This window comes from Pyricularia grisea, chromosome I, assembly GCF_004355905.1.
Source record: "Pyricularia grisea strain NI907 chromosome I, whole genome shotgun sequence".
Taxonomy (NCBI): Eukaryota; Fungi; Ascomycota; class Sordariomycetes; order Magnaporthales; family Pyriculariaceae; genus Pyricularia; species Pyricularia grisea.
In genome coordinates this window covers 3,630,262-3,646,483 of record NC_044973.1, presented here as the reverse complement: position 1 = coordinate 3,646,483, position 16,222 = coordinate 3,630,262, and the positions used below count along the sequence as shown (strand labels likewise).

The following is a 16,222-nucleotide window of genomic DNA, read 5'->3' as shown; positions in this document are numbered from 1 at the left end:
TAAAACTTCCTCCCTAGCCACATTGCATGATCGGAGTGGCGGTTTGCTTGGACATAACCAACCTACACAAACAAATGACAATTATAATTAAAAATTTAAAAAAAAAGACCAACCTCATTGGCCACCCGGGACTCTCGGCCTCCTCTCCAACACAATATTTCCGGTAATGCTATTTTTTGAGTTGTCAAGAATAAGATACAAAAGATAACAAACCAGACACGCCAAATACAGATCAAACTTTTTGTAAGCATTCCTGCTCGTTCTAGACCTGCACCCGCGTTAGGGGTATATCCATCCAAACACATCGTCACATGTCATGTATTTCTGGAAATAAAGGGCAACAACAACAATGACAGAGCGAGACGGAGGGTCTGGCGTTTGATGTCGTCAGCTAGCTACTCAGTTTGGCTGATGAGGTGGGGTGTTGGAAACGTCTGAACATTTAAAAACCAGGATCGTCCCAGAAACGGCATGTAATTATTTTCTCTCGCAAAGGAAATAACCAAAAAAAACAAACACTTTCAATAACAAACACACACAAATACCACGTAAAGGACAGAAAATAGAAAGGGATAGAAGTCTAATGGACGCTCGGCTAATGACATGAGACGAAATCTCTCATTCCACCATCACCTTTTCCTCCCCCCCAACACACGACTCGCGCCCAAACCCGCCCCTCCCCAAAAACAGATCTCGAGGGTCTGCGCGCCCGATTAAGTTCGAAACCTTTCCCCAAAGTCCTTTGCTTACAACACGTAATTATGCCCGAAAAACCTTGATCTGCTTATGATCCATCCTCGCGCGGGCTGATTGGGTCCGGCCTGTCTATTCTACCTTTTTTTTTGGTCCTCACAGGGCTCTTATTTATTGATTTCTTCGCCGGGGATGCTGTAAGTCTCATGCTTCTCCTTGGTGTGCCTGATGGAGGGGTGTGTGTGAGGTGAGCATCAGATGTCAAGGGATCCATACTCTCCAGGGAGCCACCTTCCGAGAATAAGTCAGTGGTGAGGCGAAAGGCATATCTGAGAAAAAGGGGTCTAGAACAAGGAGTTCTATATAGTAGTGTGGAGTCTTCTAAACGATATTCAGGAGAGAGAGAGGAAGATCATATCCCTTTTTCTTGCCAATCCTTGTACTCGCCGACCACTTCCCCAACTTCCTTGATTTCTCACCATTTTCTATTTGTATAAATTACAGACTTTATATCACATGCTATTTTACATCTGCCGACTCTGCTTACGAGCCTGGCCTAGACCAGCATGGCCTTTTATCCATGATATCTCTAGGGTGTGGCATGTTTGTATTGCCTCACATTGACAGGGCTCTCCTTTGAAGCCTTGAGTGGCCTCGAAGAGGCATGAAGCGCACCTTTGATAATCGCAAATCATGCCTGATCAAAATTCCGCCTGGTTCTTGTGAAAAAAAAAGTCATAAACATTAGGAAAGTCGAAACGAAGGAGACCTGTAGGTCTGATATGCCTTACTTGACACTGTGCTTCGGAGATTTCAGCAATCTTTCACCGTTGATGCGTGTATCATGTTAACAGAGACTTGACACCATCCTGGTCTATAATAAGAAACCCAAAAGAGGAGCGCACTAGATGTCAAAATAACTGTTAATCAAACGAAAAAAAAATGCGAAAAAATTAAGGGAGTTTCACATCTCAACATTTATGGCAATAATGATAAATCATGGCATTCATCTGTAATTACTGCACAATGCTTCCAATAATACAAACAGTCATTTTGCCCAGTGGCTGAAGGTATTCATTTCCCTGCGAACCCAATTTGGTCACTTATAAGCATGTGTTGGCTGGATATTTATCAGACTCGGCATTAAGTCGTTCACGGTATTTGCAAGGGTCCAAATTAGGGGTGTTTATTCCTATTACAAATGTTATGCAAACACTCGGGGCCTCTCTGACCTGAGAGGGCATCCCGATACAAGAGTATACACAGGAACAAAAACATGCAACGGTCCTATATTCGGCCCGAAGTAATGGGAGCTCTGCTTGTTGATGATATTAGCCAAGCCAAATGTTCCAAGCCATCATTAGCAGGAGCGCATAGGTTGTTTGTTTAAAAAGAAGGACCCAACCACAAGATATGACCGCGTACCGTCTGAACGCGGACGCTGTGAGAACAGCCAAATAGTGCCTTGTACTCTCAGCTCCTAGTGACGCGGTAGGTTGCGCAGGAGTGGATAATGAACAATTGGCCACCATGACAAGAACCAGACACTTAAAAAGTAGGACTTGACGCAGCAAAAGAAGTTTAGGCGGCAGAAATCAAATCCTGCAAATTGTGCAGTGACGAGGGTTCCAAGGGTCTCCTTCAGTTTTTGAGCGGCATATCATCCGTCATTATCGACAATTGCTACCCAGAGATGAATGAAATATTCAAGAAGTGGCAGTAAACTGTTCACCGGCGCATCTCGTCAATCAATGCTGGGCGCTGAGATGCGTGCCGCAAAGCGCCAGTCCTAGAACATCCACGTCGAACTGTTTCCTATTTAGTGATCCACTGCCGTGTTCGTTAACCTCAAATTGAGCACTCCCAAGTTGATGGTGTTGTAGTCTTGTCAGAGGCTGGTGTCTTGCTGTCTCCAGCCTCATTCAGGGTTAGGTTACCATCCATACCATAGTCCCGGCAGCGCATGGTCGCAACATAGGCAGCATCGGCAGCCCCTGCCATAGAATGTGTCTTAGCTGGCCCAGGGCAATTATCAATGACGATAAACATGGCCTCATCCATCTGCGCCCATCGGACCGCTGCCGTGACAGGCTGCATGCTCCAGCAGACGGGCTCCGACTTACCCAGCACGAAGTCGGCCAAGTTCACAACGAGCCTTCGCTCCTTGACAAGTATAGCAAGCCTGTTGCCCCAGTACCACGGAAACATGGAACCAAATTTATCATTATACTTCATCGTTGTTTCCTCGGGTTCCTCATCCAACCCCAAGAAGTCAACATCGTCGTAAAGATTGATATACTGCTTGATGAACTCGTAAAACCCAGTTGAGTCCCTGGCAACACTATCGTAAACAGTTGCAGGCTCCAGTATGATATCAAAATCGTGTGGGCGGGACCAAGGGTGGCCATGTTGACTCCGGTGCTGGCTCAAGTTGGGCTGCACATCTGGGAGTGGTGTCACCGTTGTGAGCCTTGAGGTCGATGGAGATTTCAACTCTTCCAAGTGTATCTCAAGCCTCTTTAACGCGCGATTGGTCGGCAAGTGAGAATCCTGCAGACGCTCTGCAACTCGATGGGCGTAAAGGCGCGAATAATTCTTCTTGCCCTTTCCGAAAGAGACACATGGGCAGCTGCGTGCGAGCAGCCACTAGCGCTCGTGAGTAGAGATGCTCATCGGCGGCATTCGAAGCGCGAGAGAACGCGCTTCACCTTTTTCCCAGCCGCCCGAGAAGCGGCCATGGCCTTGCTCCAGAAACCCGTCCTCGTGCGCTGCGTGCTCCACCTCGGGCTCATACACACCGTTCCAGCCAAATGTCATGTCGAAGGCGTGTCTCAATATGTTTTGCTCACCCTCGCTGAAGTCGTCCATAATCTTGCCGAGCAACGTAGCAGTGGACTTGAGCATGTATCCGTCGAGGCAGCGCAACTTCTCAACCATCGAAGGTAACATAGCGACGTTCCGCGGCCCTGAGGGTATTAGAGCGTGGTTGTTTATGTGATCTGCGTCAACAAGGATGTAGCCACAAGACTTGAAGTCGATTGTATGGAGACCGCGTTTGCTTGTGCGTTCTGGAACATGCGTTAGTGATGAATAACAATCATATCCATCACTCAACTGATAAGTATCCGGCTGTGACACAAACAACTTACCCAGATTCTTTCCAAGCCTCTTCAGACGATCCTGAAGTTCTTGGAAGGACTTTTCGCTCTGATCAAATGGGTCACTAGCAAGGTCGTGATACTTTTCACGCAAAGTTTGGCCCGGCGTGATCTCGTTGAGAATATGTGCCCATGACAGGAATTCCGGGACAGGGATCCAATGATCCCGCAAAGGGCCTTGCCAAGCTTGGCTACCTGGTGGGGGTGCGTCTGCTGTGGCCTGAGCAGCATTGGGGGGCGGTGCCACGTTTGCCCATTGAGCCGGCTGCTGCACGGCGTTTGGGTTTGGTACCTGAGCGACGTTTTCCTGAAAGGTGTAAGGCCGTCCAGGAGCAGCGCCCATACACAAGGGCCATGGCCATGCATTCGGAATTCTGTCAGCACCGCCATTGTGAGGTAGATAGCTGACGCTGACTGTGCGCTGAACGGGGCCAGTGATTGAGACCGTGTCCAGCTTCAGGGTGGTCAACGAGGACACCGACATGGATTGAACAGTATGAAGGAATACATGAGGGCTGAACCAGCAGTTCTTCAGAGACATGTCGGTGATATGAGGTAACTGGAGGACCCTATGCGATGTGGCGTCGTTCAACAACACGTCCCACTTGACCATCTGCCTCGGGTCAGGAACAAAGGGCGCTGGCAGGACATAACGATTTCGCTGGCCAGCCCCGATGCCTAGCTCGCCGCCGCAGATCCACTCAAAGTGAAGCTTCTTGATATTCTTCCGCGATGCGATTGCCTGCAATAGATGGTACGTCGGGCCGGTGGCGTCCAGAGGTGAAAGAGGCAGGTCTTCAATAACACCGTTGCGCTTGTGAACCTCGCGCCAGTCGGGGATTACACCAAGGGAGAACTCCCAAACATTGGGCAGGCTATCCCAAAAGGTGGGACGAGCGAGCGTGCCAACAAGGTGGGCAGGAATGCGGGCAATGTTGAAGCTCATGACGTTCCTGAACGCGTCGTAGTTGTCAGTGACCGATATGACAAACGACTGTACCAGAGCATCGTGGGCCCAAGACATCTCCAACAGCATTTCTCTCTGCGCGGCCGTCAGGTCTTGCGGCTCTAAAGGATTGCTCTTTATTTGCTTGGTTGCCTTGGTCGCCCAGCGATTTATGTCGAACCATGGTGGGACAGGGTTCTGTACAGGGGCTTCGTCGATGTCGACGTCAGGTAGCGGCTCGTCATCTGTGCCATCATCCAACAACAGAGCCTCAGGCCTGGGTGGCACATCAGAAGGGGCAACATTGGCGTTTTCGAATCCAGCCTCAGAAGAGTCGACTATCGGTATCATACCCTCGTCCTCTGCATACTTTCGGGGTGACGCTCGACCTTCGCAGGTTTTCAGATAGTCAATGGCCCCTGGAATCTCTTCGGCAGAGTACCCAGCATTAACCATCATCCGTTGAAGTTGGTCATATCGACGTGCTCTACCGTTCTCCACGGTGCCATCCATTGAATGGCTGGTCAGAGCTTCGGGCTTGTACCGGGCGCTTTTGAAGACGCGGGGCAGAGTCCGCGGCGCATATTTGTTGAGGTCAGGACCCTGGAGAAAACCAAGCCCAGCATCGCAAGACAGACCGAGCTCACTGAGCTGGCCGAGCTTTCTGAATGAACTGGTGAGCAGCGCCGTCTCATCGGCCTGGTCCTCTATAGCCTCCAGGTCACTGTATCGTTGGTAATCCCTGAGCGGCCACCGGTATAGACCCCAGGGCGTCTTGATGACCTGCTGCGTGAGCTTCTCTGGTGGAAAAGCTAAATCGACCTCGTTGAGCTCGAGCGCCAGGGCAAAGGCCCTTATGTGTTCGCCAAATACGTGAAAGACGGTACGAAGCTCCTCCCCGCCAGCACTACCCACAGCCAGGGCACCGCTGTGATTATCGGGGGATCCGTAGAGGGCCGCCCGGAAGGGTGCCACGACGTTCCGAAAGTAGTGGGCCGAGACCATGCGGTCGAACTCGCGGCATACCAGGCGCATGCATTGCACCGAGGCGCGGGGGAGGAAGTCGCATATGAGTTGGAAGATCTCGACTGGCACTTGGTCGACGGGCCACTTCCTATGAGACTCAGGAACCATTGTTTCTAAATCCTCGGGCTGCATGGATCGACGTACTTTCTTGGGTGGGGATGCTGGTGATTTCGACGCTGACCGTTTGGACATTATGGCTAAGCTACTGCGACATGGTCAGTTGCGCGGTTCTTGAGTAGGCTCTGAGATATCTGTCACTTTTTTAGGATTCTGCATTGCATGCTGCAGGTAGCTGCCTCAAGCCTGCAGACAAATAAAAAGACACTTGCAGTCAGATATAGCAGATGGAGCAAATGGCAATGCGGTCCCCACTCAACAACGGACGAGTCCACCCGTCCAAGGAACGCGACAGCCGGAGAGGTTCTCGCCGGTGTAGTACAGCGCGTAGTTGGTCCGTCGCAAGTGAAATAGGGTGGCCAAATGGCCTGACCAGCTAGGACGATTGTGCTGCAAGGCAATCGGGCGAAAGGTCAGCCACAGCTAACCGAAAGGGTGTTAAAGAAACCCATGAGTTGGTCGGGCGAACTGGGGTGAGGCGAGTAAATTTTGAATAGAGGTAGGCAATTCTGTCATGCAGATGGAGTAAGGCATTGAAGCACCGAAAGAGAAGACTGTAGGATAAACGTAGCCCTTCGCATGTGTTAAAAGCCAAAGTCAAGATGCCAAGTCCTAGAGAGAAAAAAAAAAAAAAAAAAAAAAAAAAAAAAAAAAGGGTCGAGCTGGTGGGATGAAAGTAAAAAAGCAAGCAAGCAGTTGAGAAATTCATATTGCCCGCCGGCAGTCGTAAAAGGCGGGCCTGGAAGCAACAGAAAATAATCTAATGCTAAGGTACCAGAAACCACTAACCCCTGCCCCGCAGCGTCATTCGAGATCGAATCCCTGTGGGGAGGGACCAACTGACGGGCATGCCCGGTCCATTGCATGAGTTACCTTTCACAGGACCAGCCAAACCCCACCGGGCTCTGAAGCCATCCACTCACACAGAACAAAAGAACCTGCAGCGAGTTCCGAATACTTTACAATACGATGCCCGAAATTGCTATGTACAATCCCGTCGCCTCGTCGGTCTAAGTAAAGCAAAAAAGAAAAAGAAAAGTTCCGATTAACCAGTTTTCACGCGTTTCAATTGACCGATGCCGTTAAAAGTGAACTACGAACCAAACAACCATGTTTGTTTGCCATTACGAAACAGGTACATGTAGGCCCCAAAGGCCGATATCGGGACGTCACTGACAAAGCTCATAGTCGAGTTTCAATCAATGCACCGCTATCACCAACACTTTCACATGCTTCAATCTGCTTTCTGTTTGATCGATATTGATTGCTTGAAAGAAAATACAGAAATCAAAGGTCATCATCACTAATCATCCTCATCTTCAACTTCCACAGCTCGAGCTTTGCCCTTGTCATCCGCTTGACGACTTTGCTGCTGCTGCCTATTTCCTCCAGCCCCGCTATCTCCAAAGAGCTGGGCTGAACCTCCCCATGAAGGCATTGCGTCCTTGGCGTTTGTCGGTCCACCATCGTGACTCTGCTCGCTTTCTTCAGAGGATGAAGTGTCACTATCGTCCTCATCTCTCTGATCCTGGGTCGCTGTTGTGGTCCCCACAGCTCCCGTCACTGGAGTGGACTCATTTGGTGCCGGCTTAGATCCTTGAACAGACTGAGATTGGCTTTGAGTGGCTACCTCTGATACCGCCACAGTAGCCCGGCTCGTTTCTCCTGTTCTCTGAATTTCAGGCGCTGCAGGTGGCATTCCATCCGCCCTCTTCAGCGGCAATAATGACCATCCCGGAGGAAGTACAAGGCCTTCTGGTAAATCAGAGCTACCAGCTGGGATCGGTGCGGTATTTGGTGCTACGGTATGATGGCTGAGCCCAAATGAGCCAGCCCCAGCAGATGAATTGAGTGTCTGTAATGCTGGAGGCAGGTTGTGCACAGAAGGACCTCCTTGCTGTAAGCCTCCCAGAGACGCCTGGGATGTTGTTGTGGCAGCACCTGCGTTAGAGCTCGAATCGGTAGCTGTAGGAGGTTGGTTGTGATTACTTGTTTGCGAATCAGGAATTATAGACGGGTGTTGTGTCTGCTGAGGCTGAACGCCACTGCCTGACGCGGATGGCTGTTGTCCGCCTGTTTCCTGTGCCGCGGCAAGATTCCTTGCTTGCGCGTGACGTATCATTTCAAGCTGCTGCAGTAACAGCCTAAGCACCTGAGCCTCCTGTTGGGCAAACCGGATTGTAAATGCCTCCGTCTGAATGCGCTCCTCAATTGCACGCAGCTGGGCCTGGATGGCTTCAACGTTAGACGGCGCTACCATGCCTGGCTGTAGCGGTAGTACTGGGTGCTGCAAAGCAGGATGGTTGTTCTCAGGGATAGGTGGTGCCGGCACGCCCATCATCTGCGCCATTTCCTGGAGATCCTGTGCCCCGCCTCGAGCGAATCCAAGTCTGATGGGTCCGAGGTCGAACATCCTGACATTCGGGCGATTTTGCTGCTGTGGCTGTTGCTGAATATTTGGGGCATTGCCTGCAGGGGGCTGAGCCGCCAAGTTCGCGGGATTCCCGGGTACAACGCCTGCTGCTCGAAACGGGGCAGGATTGGCGTCTCTCCTTCCCGGTTCAGGCGCACCAATGACCACGGAACGGCGACAGGTTGGGCACACCTGCTGGCGCTCAAGCCAGCTCTTTAAGCAACCAAAGTGAAGAATGTGCCCACATGGAAGCTTCTTGGGCCGAGTCCGTTCAATGCGAGCTGCATCATTTGCGTTCCAGGGATGCATCTCCTCTCGACAGATGATGCATGTGTTTTCCCGGTTGAGGTCCTCCTCAGTGGCGTCGGGATACCTGTTAAGATCCTTAATCGCTTGTCTATAGCGCAACAAGGCTCCGAGGCGCTTGACAAAGGATCGGGTCGTCATGAAGAGGTCGCGCATGATGTGGATAGGAAGTCCGTAGAAAATAAGGATGAGAGCAAAGAACGCGCCGTAAATGCCGAGCTTGAGAAAGTCTATATTGATGTGCTGTCAGTAAACAGTGAGGAAGCTCATTGACATGCAACGGAACTGGTCCCCTACCTGCGCAAAGATCCAGGACAAGGATCCAGTGCCCCTTGGCCTCCCACCCGGGCACCTCGATGTCCATTTCTTCCACATCATTCTCGTCCGGCAGCGGTTCGTTCATCTCTTCCTCTGTGGCCTCGCCAGACTCTCTGCGCCGCAGTATGTCGGCCCTCTGCTCCCGGATTTGCCTTCGTCGTGTCTCCAGCCCTTGGCGAGTCTGAGTTTTGAGAATACTCTGCTCGGTGAGGGAGACTATGTATCGGAGTCCAGTCTGCACTGAGCAAACCAAGAGAATCGCAAACTCGAACAGAAACATGACCGTCATGTTAGGTCGGGCCTGCTGGATAACGGTTCGGGTTGCGTATTGCAGTAGCCATATGTCGTAAATGACGCTGACGACGAGCGATATGCTGAGGCGGGCGTGGAAAAGCCGCGGGTTCGTGGGTGGTTGCTGCTCCAGGACTTCGACCCGACCGTCGCCAATCCAGCCCCAGACCTTGCCCGTCAAGAGGGCCGTGAACATGACGATGAAAAAAGCTCCTATTTCCTCCCTGAATATGGTCATGGCCAGGCAGGTTTCTGTAACGGCGAACCAGGCCTTCTCGTAAAGCTGCTCAATTTCGACCGGCCGAAGTTGTCCGTAGCATAGTCTTTGGAGACCGTAAATGAAAGAGATGTAAACAAACATAACAATGTTGAGTAGGATCTATGAGTGCCATGCGAGGGGTAAGCTTGGGCATCCACATGATGGTGATGATATACTTAAGCTCGATTTAATTGAGCGTGCAAGCGTACCATTATGGAGAGGTTGCTCTGAGACAGATGGACCATGGCCGAGTAGAAATTGGCCCGCTGGTTGAACGCGGAAAACACCACGCCGCCGGCGAGGGCCGTCGAGGCCTGCATGGTGGACAACAATCGCGATAGGTTAGCTTTTTTTTTTTTTTTTTTTTCCTTGATAGGCTGCAAAGGCAGCGGCGCCATTCGAGCTCTCGTGGAGGTGAGGGTCAAGCTTACCCCGGCATACCAGGCCAACCGCATATTGACGGCAGTCGGTTGGAAGCTCTCTGGAAGGAAAAGGGGAAAAAAAAAAATCTAAGACCGCTCTGACAATCGCATCTTCCCGTGGGTTGGGCGGGAGGTTGATAGCAGAATTAATTGTTTCGATTAAAGATCAGGTGTTGTAGGTGGGCCGTTTGTGCACGCGTTGAAGCCACGTTAAACTTTGGAAGTCCTGATGACGCAGGTGCCTCATATCCCTGTCATTGCTTGTGGTATCGTGTCAAAAATCCCGTCTGGGACAAATTGACAAGCTTCCGCCAGAGCACGTGATGGTTTCTCCGCCAAAAAGTTCGGGGTCCGAATGGGTCTTTGCCTTAATTGTGGCCGATCTATCCTACAATCACCATTGGACGAAACAGTCTATTACATAATCATGACGGCCGAATTGAGTGATACCAGATGAACCATTGCTCAACGTGCAGTGCGGAGGTGAGTTCCCTCTCATCGGCATTACAGCGCGCGACAAGCGGGTCTTGCGCGAATGGGCCCGAAACTTGCGGGGGAGACTACAGCGAGCTCGGGATGTCCGACGGTATTTGCAACTTTCCTTTTACTCCAGTGTGATTATTTGTGAGATGAGGACGACGAGGGCAAATTAATCTTAGCTTTTTTTTCTTTTTTTTTTTTCTGGGTAATGAAGCAGACTGACCGCTGGCTCTTGTCTCTAAAACTTTGAACCCAGAAGAATACACAGCCCTGTAAAACCATCAATATAAGCCAGTAACCTCCATCATGGCGACTCAACTACCTGCCGTCATCACGCCGGCCTTGTTGGCTTCCATCAGGAAACAACCTCACTTGCCGCGCAACACATGGTACTTTGTGGCGGCCACAACTTTGGCGGTGCTGAACCGTCCAGATGAGATCCCGACGGTATACAAGCACGTTCTGACACATGGGGTTGATCACGGCACAGAGGGCGCACCCTCGGCAGAGGAGCAACTCAGCATCTCTCGTCGCATGAGGGAAGCCCTTGTAAAAACCGCCGCAATAGGAGGTTTGCCCAAGGTGAGTTGTCCGCTGGACAAACAAGGAGGTGCCTGCTTGGCTTCCCTCATGTCACCTACCCTGCACCCACCAAACTCCCCGTCAGTCGCCCAACCCATATGCCCAAGTGTGCTGACCAAAATAACCACCAAAAGACCATCAACGCCCTTCTTGAGCTCAAGAAACACACTCCAGAGCAGTTGGTTGATGAGCCATTGGCGTTCTCACCAACCTCACGGCCGCTCGAGATGTATGACGTGCCATCGTCTCAGATCTTGCATCGAGGCCAGCGCTTCTTTGACATGATTTATGGCAAGGTCTCGAAGCGGGTAATGGGCCAGATGGATCGGTCTGGCACCGAGGATTTAGGACTGACGGCAAGGCTCGTGTACGGCTACCTGTTGAGCAACACGGCTGTCTTGACGCCGGCCGAGACCTCGTTTGTCTTGATTGCTGGGCTCATCCCACAGGATGTACGTACTCTTCAACTATAAATCTTTTGACGTTGCAGTCTTGTCTGCATTCTGTTTGTTCAGCATTCTGTGTGATGCTGTCACTGAGCATCTCACAAGACTGTCAACCATTGCGGTCTACTCACCTACCCTACATCTTTCAGGTGCCCAACAAATGTCCTGGATACCGTACCAATAGACATAAGGCTAATAATAGAACACGGGCAGGTCAACCCGCAGCTCAAGGGTCACCTAAAGGGAGCCCTGAACGGCGGTGCAACAGTGGATGAGGTCAAGGCTGTGCGGAACATCTCTATGGCGATCTGTGAATCAGCCGGCATGCGCATGCTGGACAAGTGCGCTACGGGCGGCTGGGGCTGGCGCACCGAGCCGGCAAACCTATAACCCTTGGTGCACCAAAGTTGCCTGAAGTGCGGTCAGATCACCTGCGGCCCATCCAGGGACGGCTCAGCCGAGGCACAGTTAGGAGGGGGGAGTGGACAACTGGAAATGCAATATCGCCTGTGTTTCCCTGAATAGGACAAGCACGCACACATTCCCCCGCCTCTGCCCCCCTCGTTGCAAGAAGACATGTGAGGGCGATCAGTGAAACCTACAGACGAAACTGGCTACGCTGTCACTTGGCGCTCCCTGATCAAATCTGCGAGTATATGCAGGTATTGATTCATGTCTTGGCTGGACCTAAGGTTCATGACTTTCCACCCTGGTAGATAATGGATCACAGCTGGGATGACAAGGTATATATCATGATCTTCATATAATATAGATGATCAAGGGGTTTGATAGAGTATCCCAAATATGCCCGACCAATCCCGCATCCGCTTGCGTGATTGTTATTTACAGGCAGTTATCATTGGGGGAAGGGAGAGGCAAGCAAATCGCCATCACACAGACACCTGCATATTCCTTACTGAAATCTAACCACCCCTCTCCCGATCGGTCATGACAGCCACAGGAGAAACTATCATACATACTACCAAGCAAGTGACGGTGGATAGGGGATACAGCCACTTGAGAGAAGAAAACAACTCCACAACCAGCCTTCGTTAACCGACCTGTCGGGTTGAGCCGGGGGAATTTGCTTGACAAGGGGGAGGCTGCCAAAAAGAAGAAGACCCCACGCATGGGATATTACTGCCTATGCGAGACCACAGTGCCCCGAAGCCTCGATTGATCCTATCACCAATATACCAGCTCATTGCAAGCACTCAAGGCTGGCGTAAAACACGACTACCAGTTCATTGCCGGAGGAGTTGCCGGAGGAGCTGACTTGTCATTTACCGAATCTACAAACATATTTGCCACAGGACTAGCCGGTAACTGCTTAAAACCGAAGAGAAAAAATCTTCTTTTGATGTGGGGGGGACAACAAAGACGTGTGGATTTACTTCTCCAGTATACTAGGCAGCAGCAGCGGAATTCAGATTCCGCTGTGCCGAGGCGAAAAAAAAAAGAAGAAAAAAAGACACAAGATGGGTCAGTTATTTCCGCAGATAAAATAGTCAAGGGGAAAAAACTACAGTTCGAGTCGAGAGAATCTGGGGTAGGTGGATTAGGACTAGTCATTCCCCTTGGCGGTACTTTTGTCCCAGGATAGCACACGCTGATCGGGACCCGCCGTGGGTAGGGTGGCCGAGCGAGGGCATAACCTACACAGCAAGTCGTCGGCGAAGTCACTGCCGTATTGGATCTTCCATGTAACACTGAGGCTTTACTTTGATTGGGGAGGCGGGAAAAGGGCGAAAATAGGGGTGGGGGGAGGGGGTGGTTATATATGAGAGTACGGGAATACGGAATATTGAAGATATGGGAACCTCTGTAGGACGGTTTATGGGTGATTGTGATACCAAGATCTGTCATCGGGAGGGGAGAAGAATGGTGTGTGGCAGGCAGGGAATCTATCTTTGGAGCACAAGGGATGGGCAGTATTAGGTTGGGGAAACCTGGATAAAGTCCCTGTGATTGGATATTTACCCATGTGATTTGACAAATAGGCGAGTGGGGTGGTTGGCATTTGAGAGCCGAACCAATACAGAAAATGTAGGCTATCTCGCAAAGGTGGCCGTAACAGGTAGTTTTAAACAGAGCCTCACCACGAGGCCGGGAACATCGTACCATATTGCCTTTAGTGAGGTGGACAAGGCGCAGGAATCGCCTCTATACAGCGGGGACATCCATACCGAGTGGAGCAAAAGTCAGAGGGTGACGATATCTTTATCGGAAAGCTACCACGAAGTTCACTAAACATAAAATTATTCGGGAGTCCTTTTGACCGTGGGCTTTGGGTAAATTTTGAACGGCAAGGGATGATGTACCTAAGTAGTGGAGAAAAGAAAAAAAAATGAACCAAGGAGTCGCGGGAAAAAACAAACGATGAGGGGAGAACAGGGTAAATGGTTGTAGAGAGGGCCCTCATTGACACTAGACACTACCATAGTAGAATGTGGGTAATACTCTCCTCTACCGATACGTCAACCTCCAGAGTAGCCGTACACCCCCTTTGGTTTTGCCGCGGTTGCCACGTGGTAATGACGGTGCGGTCGGCAGGGGACGCCAGCAAGCTTGCAAATTTCGGCTCCTGGCCGCCTGCCGTGATGAGCTACTCTGCTTGGGGAAGGCTAAGCCTACGTAGTAAACAGCCAAGCAAGAGGGTAGATTAGATTGTAGTTAGAAGAGACGAACCGAAGGGGCTAGGCCAAGAGGGGCTGGAGCGATGACCTGATTTTAACTGCCCTGCTTGTGAGAATATGGTCCTTTACTTTATAAGTCCTAAATTGTGTACTTTTACTAAGTCGGTGCGCGTCAATGAGACTGAGCCCCGAGACGCGCCTCAAACCCTTAGGAATTATTGGCGCGGACCCGAGCAGGGCGAAACTCCTCGAATGTGCATCTTGTCGAGTCTAGACTCTTGAGAGAGTTTTGGTGGCGGAAATTCAGGTATAGTTGGTTGGGTTGTGACTATTTTTTTATTGTATGATTGTTATTATAATTCGCGGCAACTTTTTTTTTTTTTTTTTTTCGTATCCAGTCTATTTTTTTTCAGAGGCTGAAAGGATTCCAAGAAAGTGGGAGGGAAGGAAAAAGCCGTAATCGCATAGGTACCCCAGCTGACCTTTGCCTTGTCTTGCTTTCTTAGAAAGCCTACCTGGCCTAGGTGGTAGGTAGGTACCTTACCTTACTTACCGGCGACCACAGCCTGACAAGGCGACCACCTCTCAATGATACGATACTAGACCAACCAGAGTCCAATCAGAGATCTAATCACACCTCACTCTCGACAACCCAAACACCCCTGACGCCTACATGTTATCCCCCCTAACCCTTTACATGGTAATCTCCAAGCCTCTGACTGTGGTGGTGGGCGGGCGGGTTAGTGGGTTTTGCAGGCGTGTTGTCTATGGCGGTCCAGATCTTGGCATCAACAGGGTATATGCTTGCTGATTTCCTTGTCCAAGACGTCAGAAGCTATGCCTAATACGGAGATGTTAAGCGGATGGTCGTCTTTTGGCAGGGCTTTGACATTTGATCTTTTGTGAGGGAACCGTCCTGCCGGGACCGAGACTTTGACTTTCTTTTCGTGGGTGGGGGGCTCCATAATAAATCCCACTATTCACCCCATAACCACACACTTCAGGGTTGTACTCATCTGTGTGTTGTCGATGTTTCCACCCAAAGCCCACCTAAAAATCATTACGAAGAAATTACCGAACCGTGGGTGGGTACTGTCCAGTCTATTGCGCGATTGACCTGAGAATAACATGAAGCCCCACTATGATAAAGTCTTTGATTATTCAGGACATTTCTGTGCTTACCTACTCTACTGTACAGTACAAGTACCAAGTGCCATTTGTGAGCGATGAAACAATACGCAAAGCCAAGCTACAAATCCCCGTCAATGACTACCACGTATACAGTATGATTCTATGATTATGCCTAGAAATTAGTTTCACGATCCCCTGAACAAGAAAACCTCCTATAACATTTCCAGCTGCTAAGTGTTGGGTAGGATCACTAACGTTTCGGAGCAAAATTGCTCTTACCCAGCATCCGGCATGCCATTTAGACACCCCCCATAATCCTCCAAACTACGTAGCTGAGGCGCGACCCAATCCCGGACTCTAGACCCCGGTAGGCGGGCTTTCCAGATGCCCAAAGGACTATACTGTAGGTAAACCAAGCCTCAGTCTGTGTGTGTGTACCTCCCTGTCCGATTCAAAGGGAGGAGCCGCTTTTTTCTTTCTGGCGCCATTTTGTCACCTAAACACCAGCTCGACCTCGAAGCCCACAGACACCGGCTTTGAACCGTTCTGCCCCGGGTTCAAATCTAGGCCCCTGGAAAGCAAAACAAAGCCAGAAAAAAAACCAGAGCCCTAATACATCGCGGGTGGCAGTGCAAGCGAGGGCGACGGGCTCAACCGTTCTTCCACGTTATTTTTTGACGGGCTATATTTGCTTGATTCTCCTAGCGCCGCAGCCACTCCCGATTTTGATCTCAACAAAAATAAAATAAAATAAAAAAACCGACAGGCCAACTCTTACCGCCAGCTTGGGTCGAGACCCTGAGATGTGATCGGATATGGGTGCGCGTGCACCCAGATGGCGCCAGACGACGGCATACCGCGCCAGGGCTCCGCGTGCGCTGTATGCTATGTGCTATGTGCTATGTGCATGTGCTTGGTGTTGCTATGTATTGTGTGCCGTGGCATATTGCTTGCAGACAAACAAAAAAAAAAAAGGCGGTTGCACATGAGCCCATCTT

The 16,222-nt window shown here is 50.5% G+C and overlaps 5 protein-coding genes across 5 annotated transcripts; 3 read left to right on the top strand and 2 right to left on the bottom strand.

Annotated features, from left to right (window-relative positions):
- Positions 1-1,869: 1,869 nt before the first annotated feature.
- PgNI_06156 (uncharacterized protein) lies at positions 1,870-6,015 on the bottom strand (the record flags this gene model as incomplete). Its single annotated transcript, XM_031126183.1, has 2 exons — positions 1,870-3,761; positions 3,843-6,015. 2 exons carry the CDS (start codon positions 6,013-6,015, stop codon positions 3,340-3,342), a joined length of 2,595 nt encoding a protein of 864 aa, XP_030983187.1. The 3' UTR covers positions 1,870-3,339.
- An 873-nt stretch (positions 6,016-6,888) lies between these two features.
- Positions 6,889-10,159, bottom strand: PgNI_06155 (uncharacterized protein). Its single transcript, XM_031126182.1, has 5 exons — positions 9,959-10,159; positions 9,737-9,841; positions 8,957-9,647; positions 7,129-8,889; positions 6,889-7,075 (listed from the first exon to the last, which is right to left on the bottom strand). Exons 1-4 carry the CDS (start codon positions 9,980-9,982, stop codon positions 7,244-7,246), a joined length of 2,466 nt encoding a protein of 821 aa, XP_030983188.1. The 5' UTR covers positions 9,983-10,159; the 3' UTR covers positions 6,889-7,075; positions 7,129-7,243.
- Positions 10,160-10,496: 337 nt separating this feature from the next.
- On the top strand, positions 10,497-12,385 carry PgNI_06154 (uncharacterized protein). The gene is made up of 3 exons (XM_031126181.1): positions 10,497-11,011; positions 11,146-11,463; positions 11,671-12,385. The coding sequence occupies exons 1-3, from the start codon at positions 10,736-10,738 to the stop codon at positions 11,845-11,847; spliced, it is 771 nt and encodes a 256-aa protein (XP_030983189.1). The 5' UTR covers positions 10,497-10,735; the 3' UTR covers positions 11,848-12,385.
- Positions 12,386-13,269: 884 nt separating this feature from the next.
- PgNI_06153 (uncharacterized protein) lies at positions 13,270-13,707 on the top strand (the record flags this gene model as incomplete). Its single annotated transcript, XM_031126180.1, has 2 exons — positions 13,270-13,341; positions 13,522-13,707. The coding sequence occupies 2 exons, from the start codon at positions 13,270-13,272 to the stop codon at positions 13,705-13,707; spliced, it is 258 nt and encodes an 85-aa protein (XP_030983182.1).
- A 149-nt stretch (positions 13,708-13,856) lies between these two features.
- Positions 13,857-14,123, top strand: PgNI_06152 (uncharacterized protein; the record flags this gene model as incomplete). Its single annotated transcript, XM_031126179.1, has 2 exons — positions 13,857-13,906; positions 13,946-14,123. 2 exons carry the CDS (start codon positions 13,857-13,859, stop codon positions 14,121-14,123), a joined length of 228 nt encoding a protein of 75 aa, XP_030983183.1.
- Between the last annotated feature and the right edge of the window lie 2,099 nt (positions 14,124-16,222).

What these genes read in the sequence shown, in the direction of transcription:
- PgNI_06155 (XM_031126182.1), bottom strand. Translation starts at nt 9,982, where the DNA reads ATGCGGTTGGCCTGGTATGCCGGG. An exon ending in AGAGCAACCTCTCCATAATG is followed by an intron (nt 9,648 to 9,736) that starts GTACGCTTGCAC and finishes TGGCACTCATAG; the next exon opens with ATCCTACTCAACATTGTTAT. An exon ending in TGTCCTGGATCTTTGCGCAG is followed by an intron (nt 8,890 to 8,956) that starts GTAGGGGACCAG and finishes ACATCAATATAG; the next exon opens with ACTTTCTCAAGCTCGGCATT.
- PgNI_06154 (XM_031126181.1), top strand. Translation starts at nt 10,736, where the DNA reads ATGGCGACTCAACTACCTGCCGTCATCACGCCGGCCTTGTTGGCTTCC. An exon ending in CAATAGGAGGTTTGCCCAAG is followed by an intron (nt 11,012 to 11,145) that starts GTGAGTTGTCCG and finishes AACCACCAAAAG; the next exon opens with ACCATCAACGCCCTTCTTGA. An exon ending in CTGGGCTCATCCCACAGGAT is followed by an intron (nt 11,464 to 11,670) that starts GTACGTACTCTT and finishes GAACACGGGCAG; the next exon opens with GTCAACCCGCAGCTCAAGGG.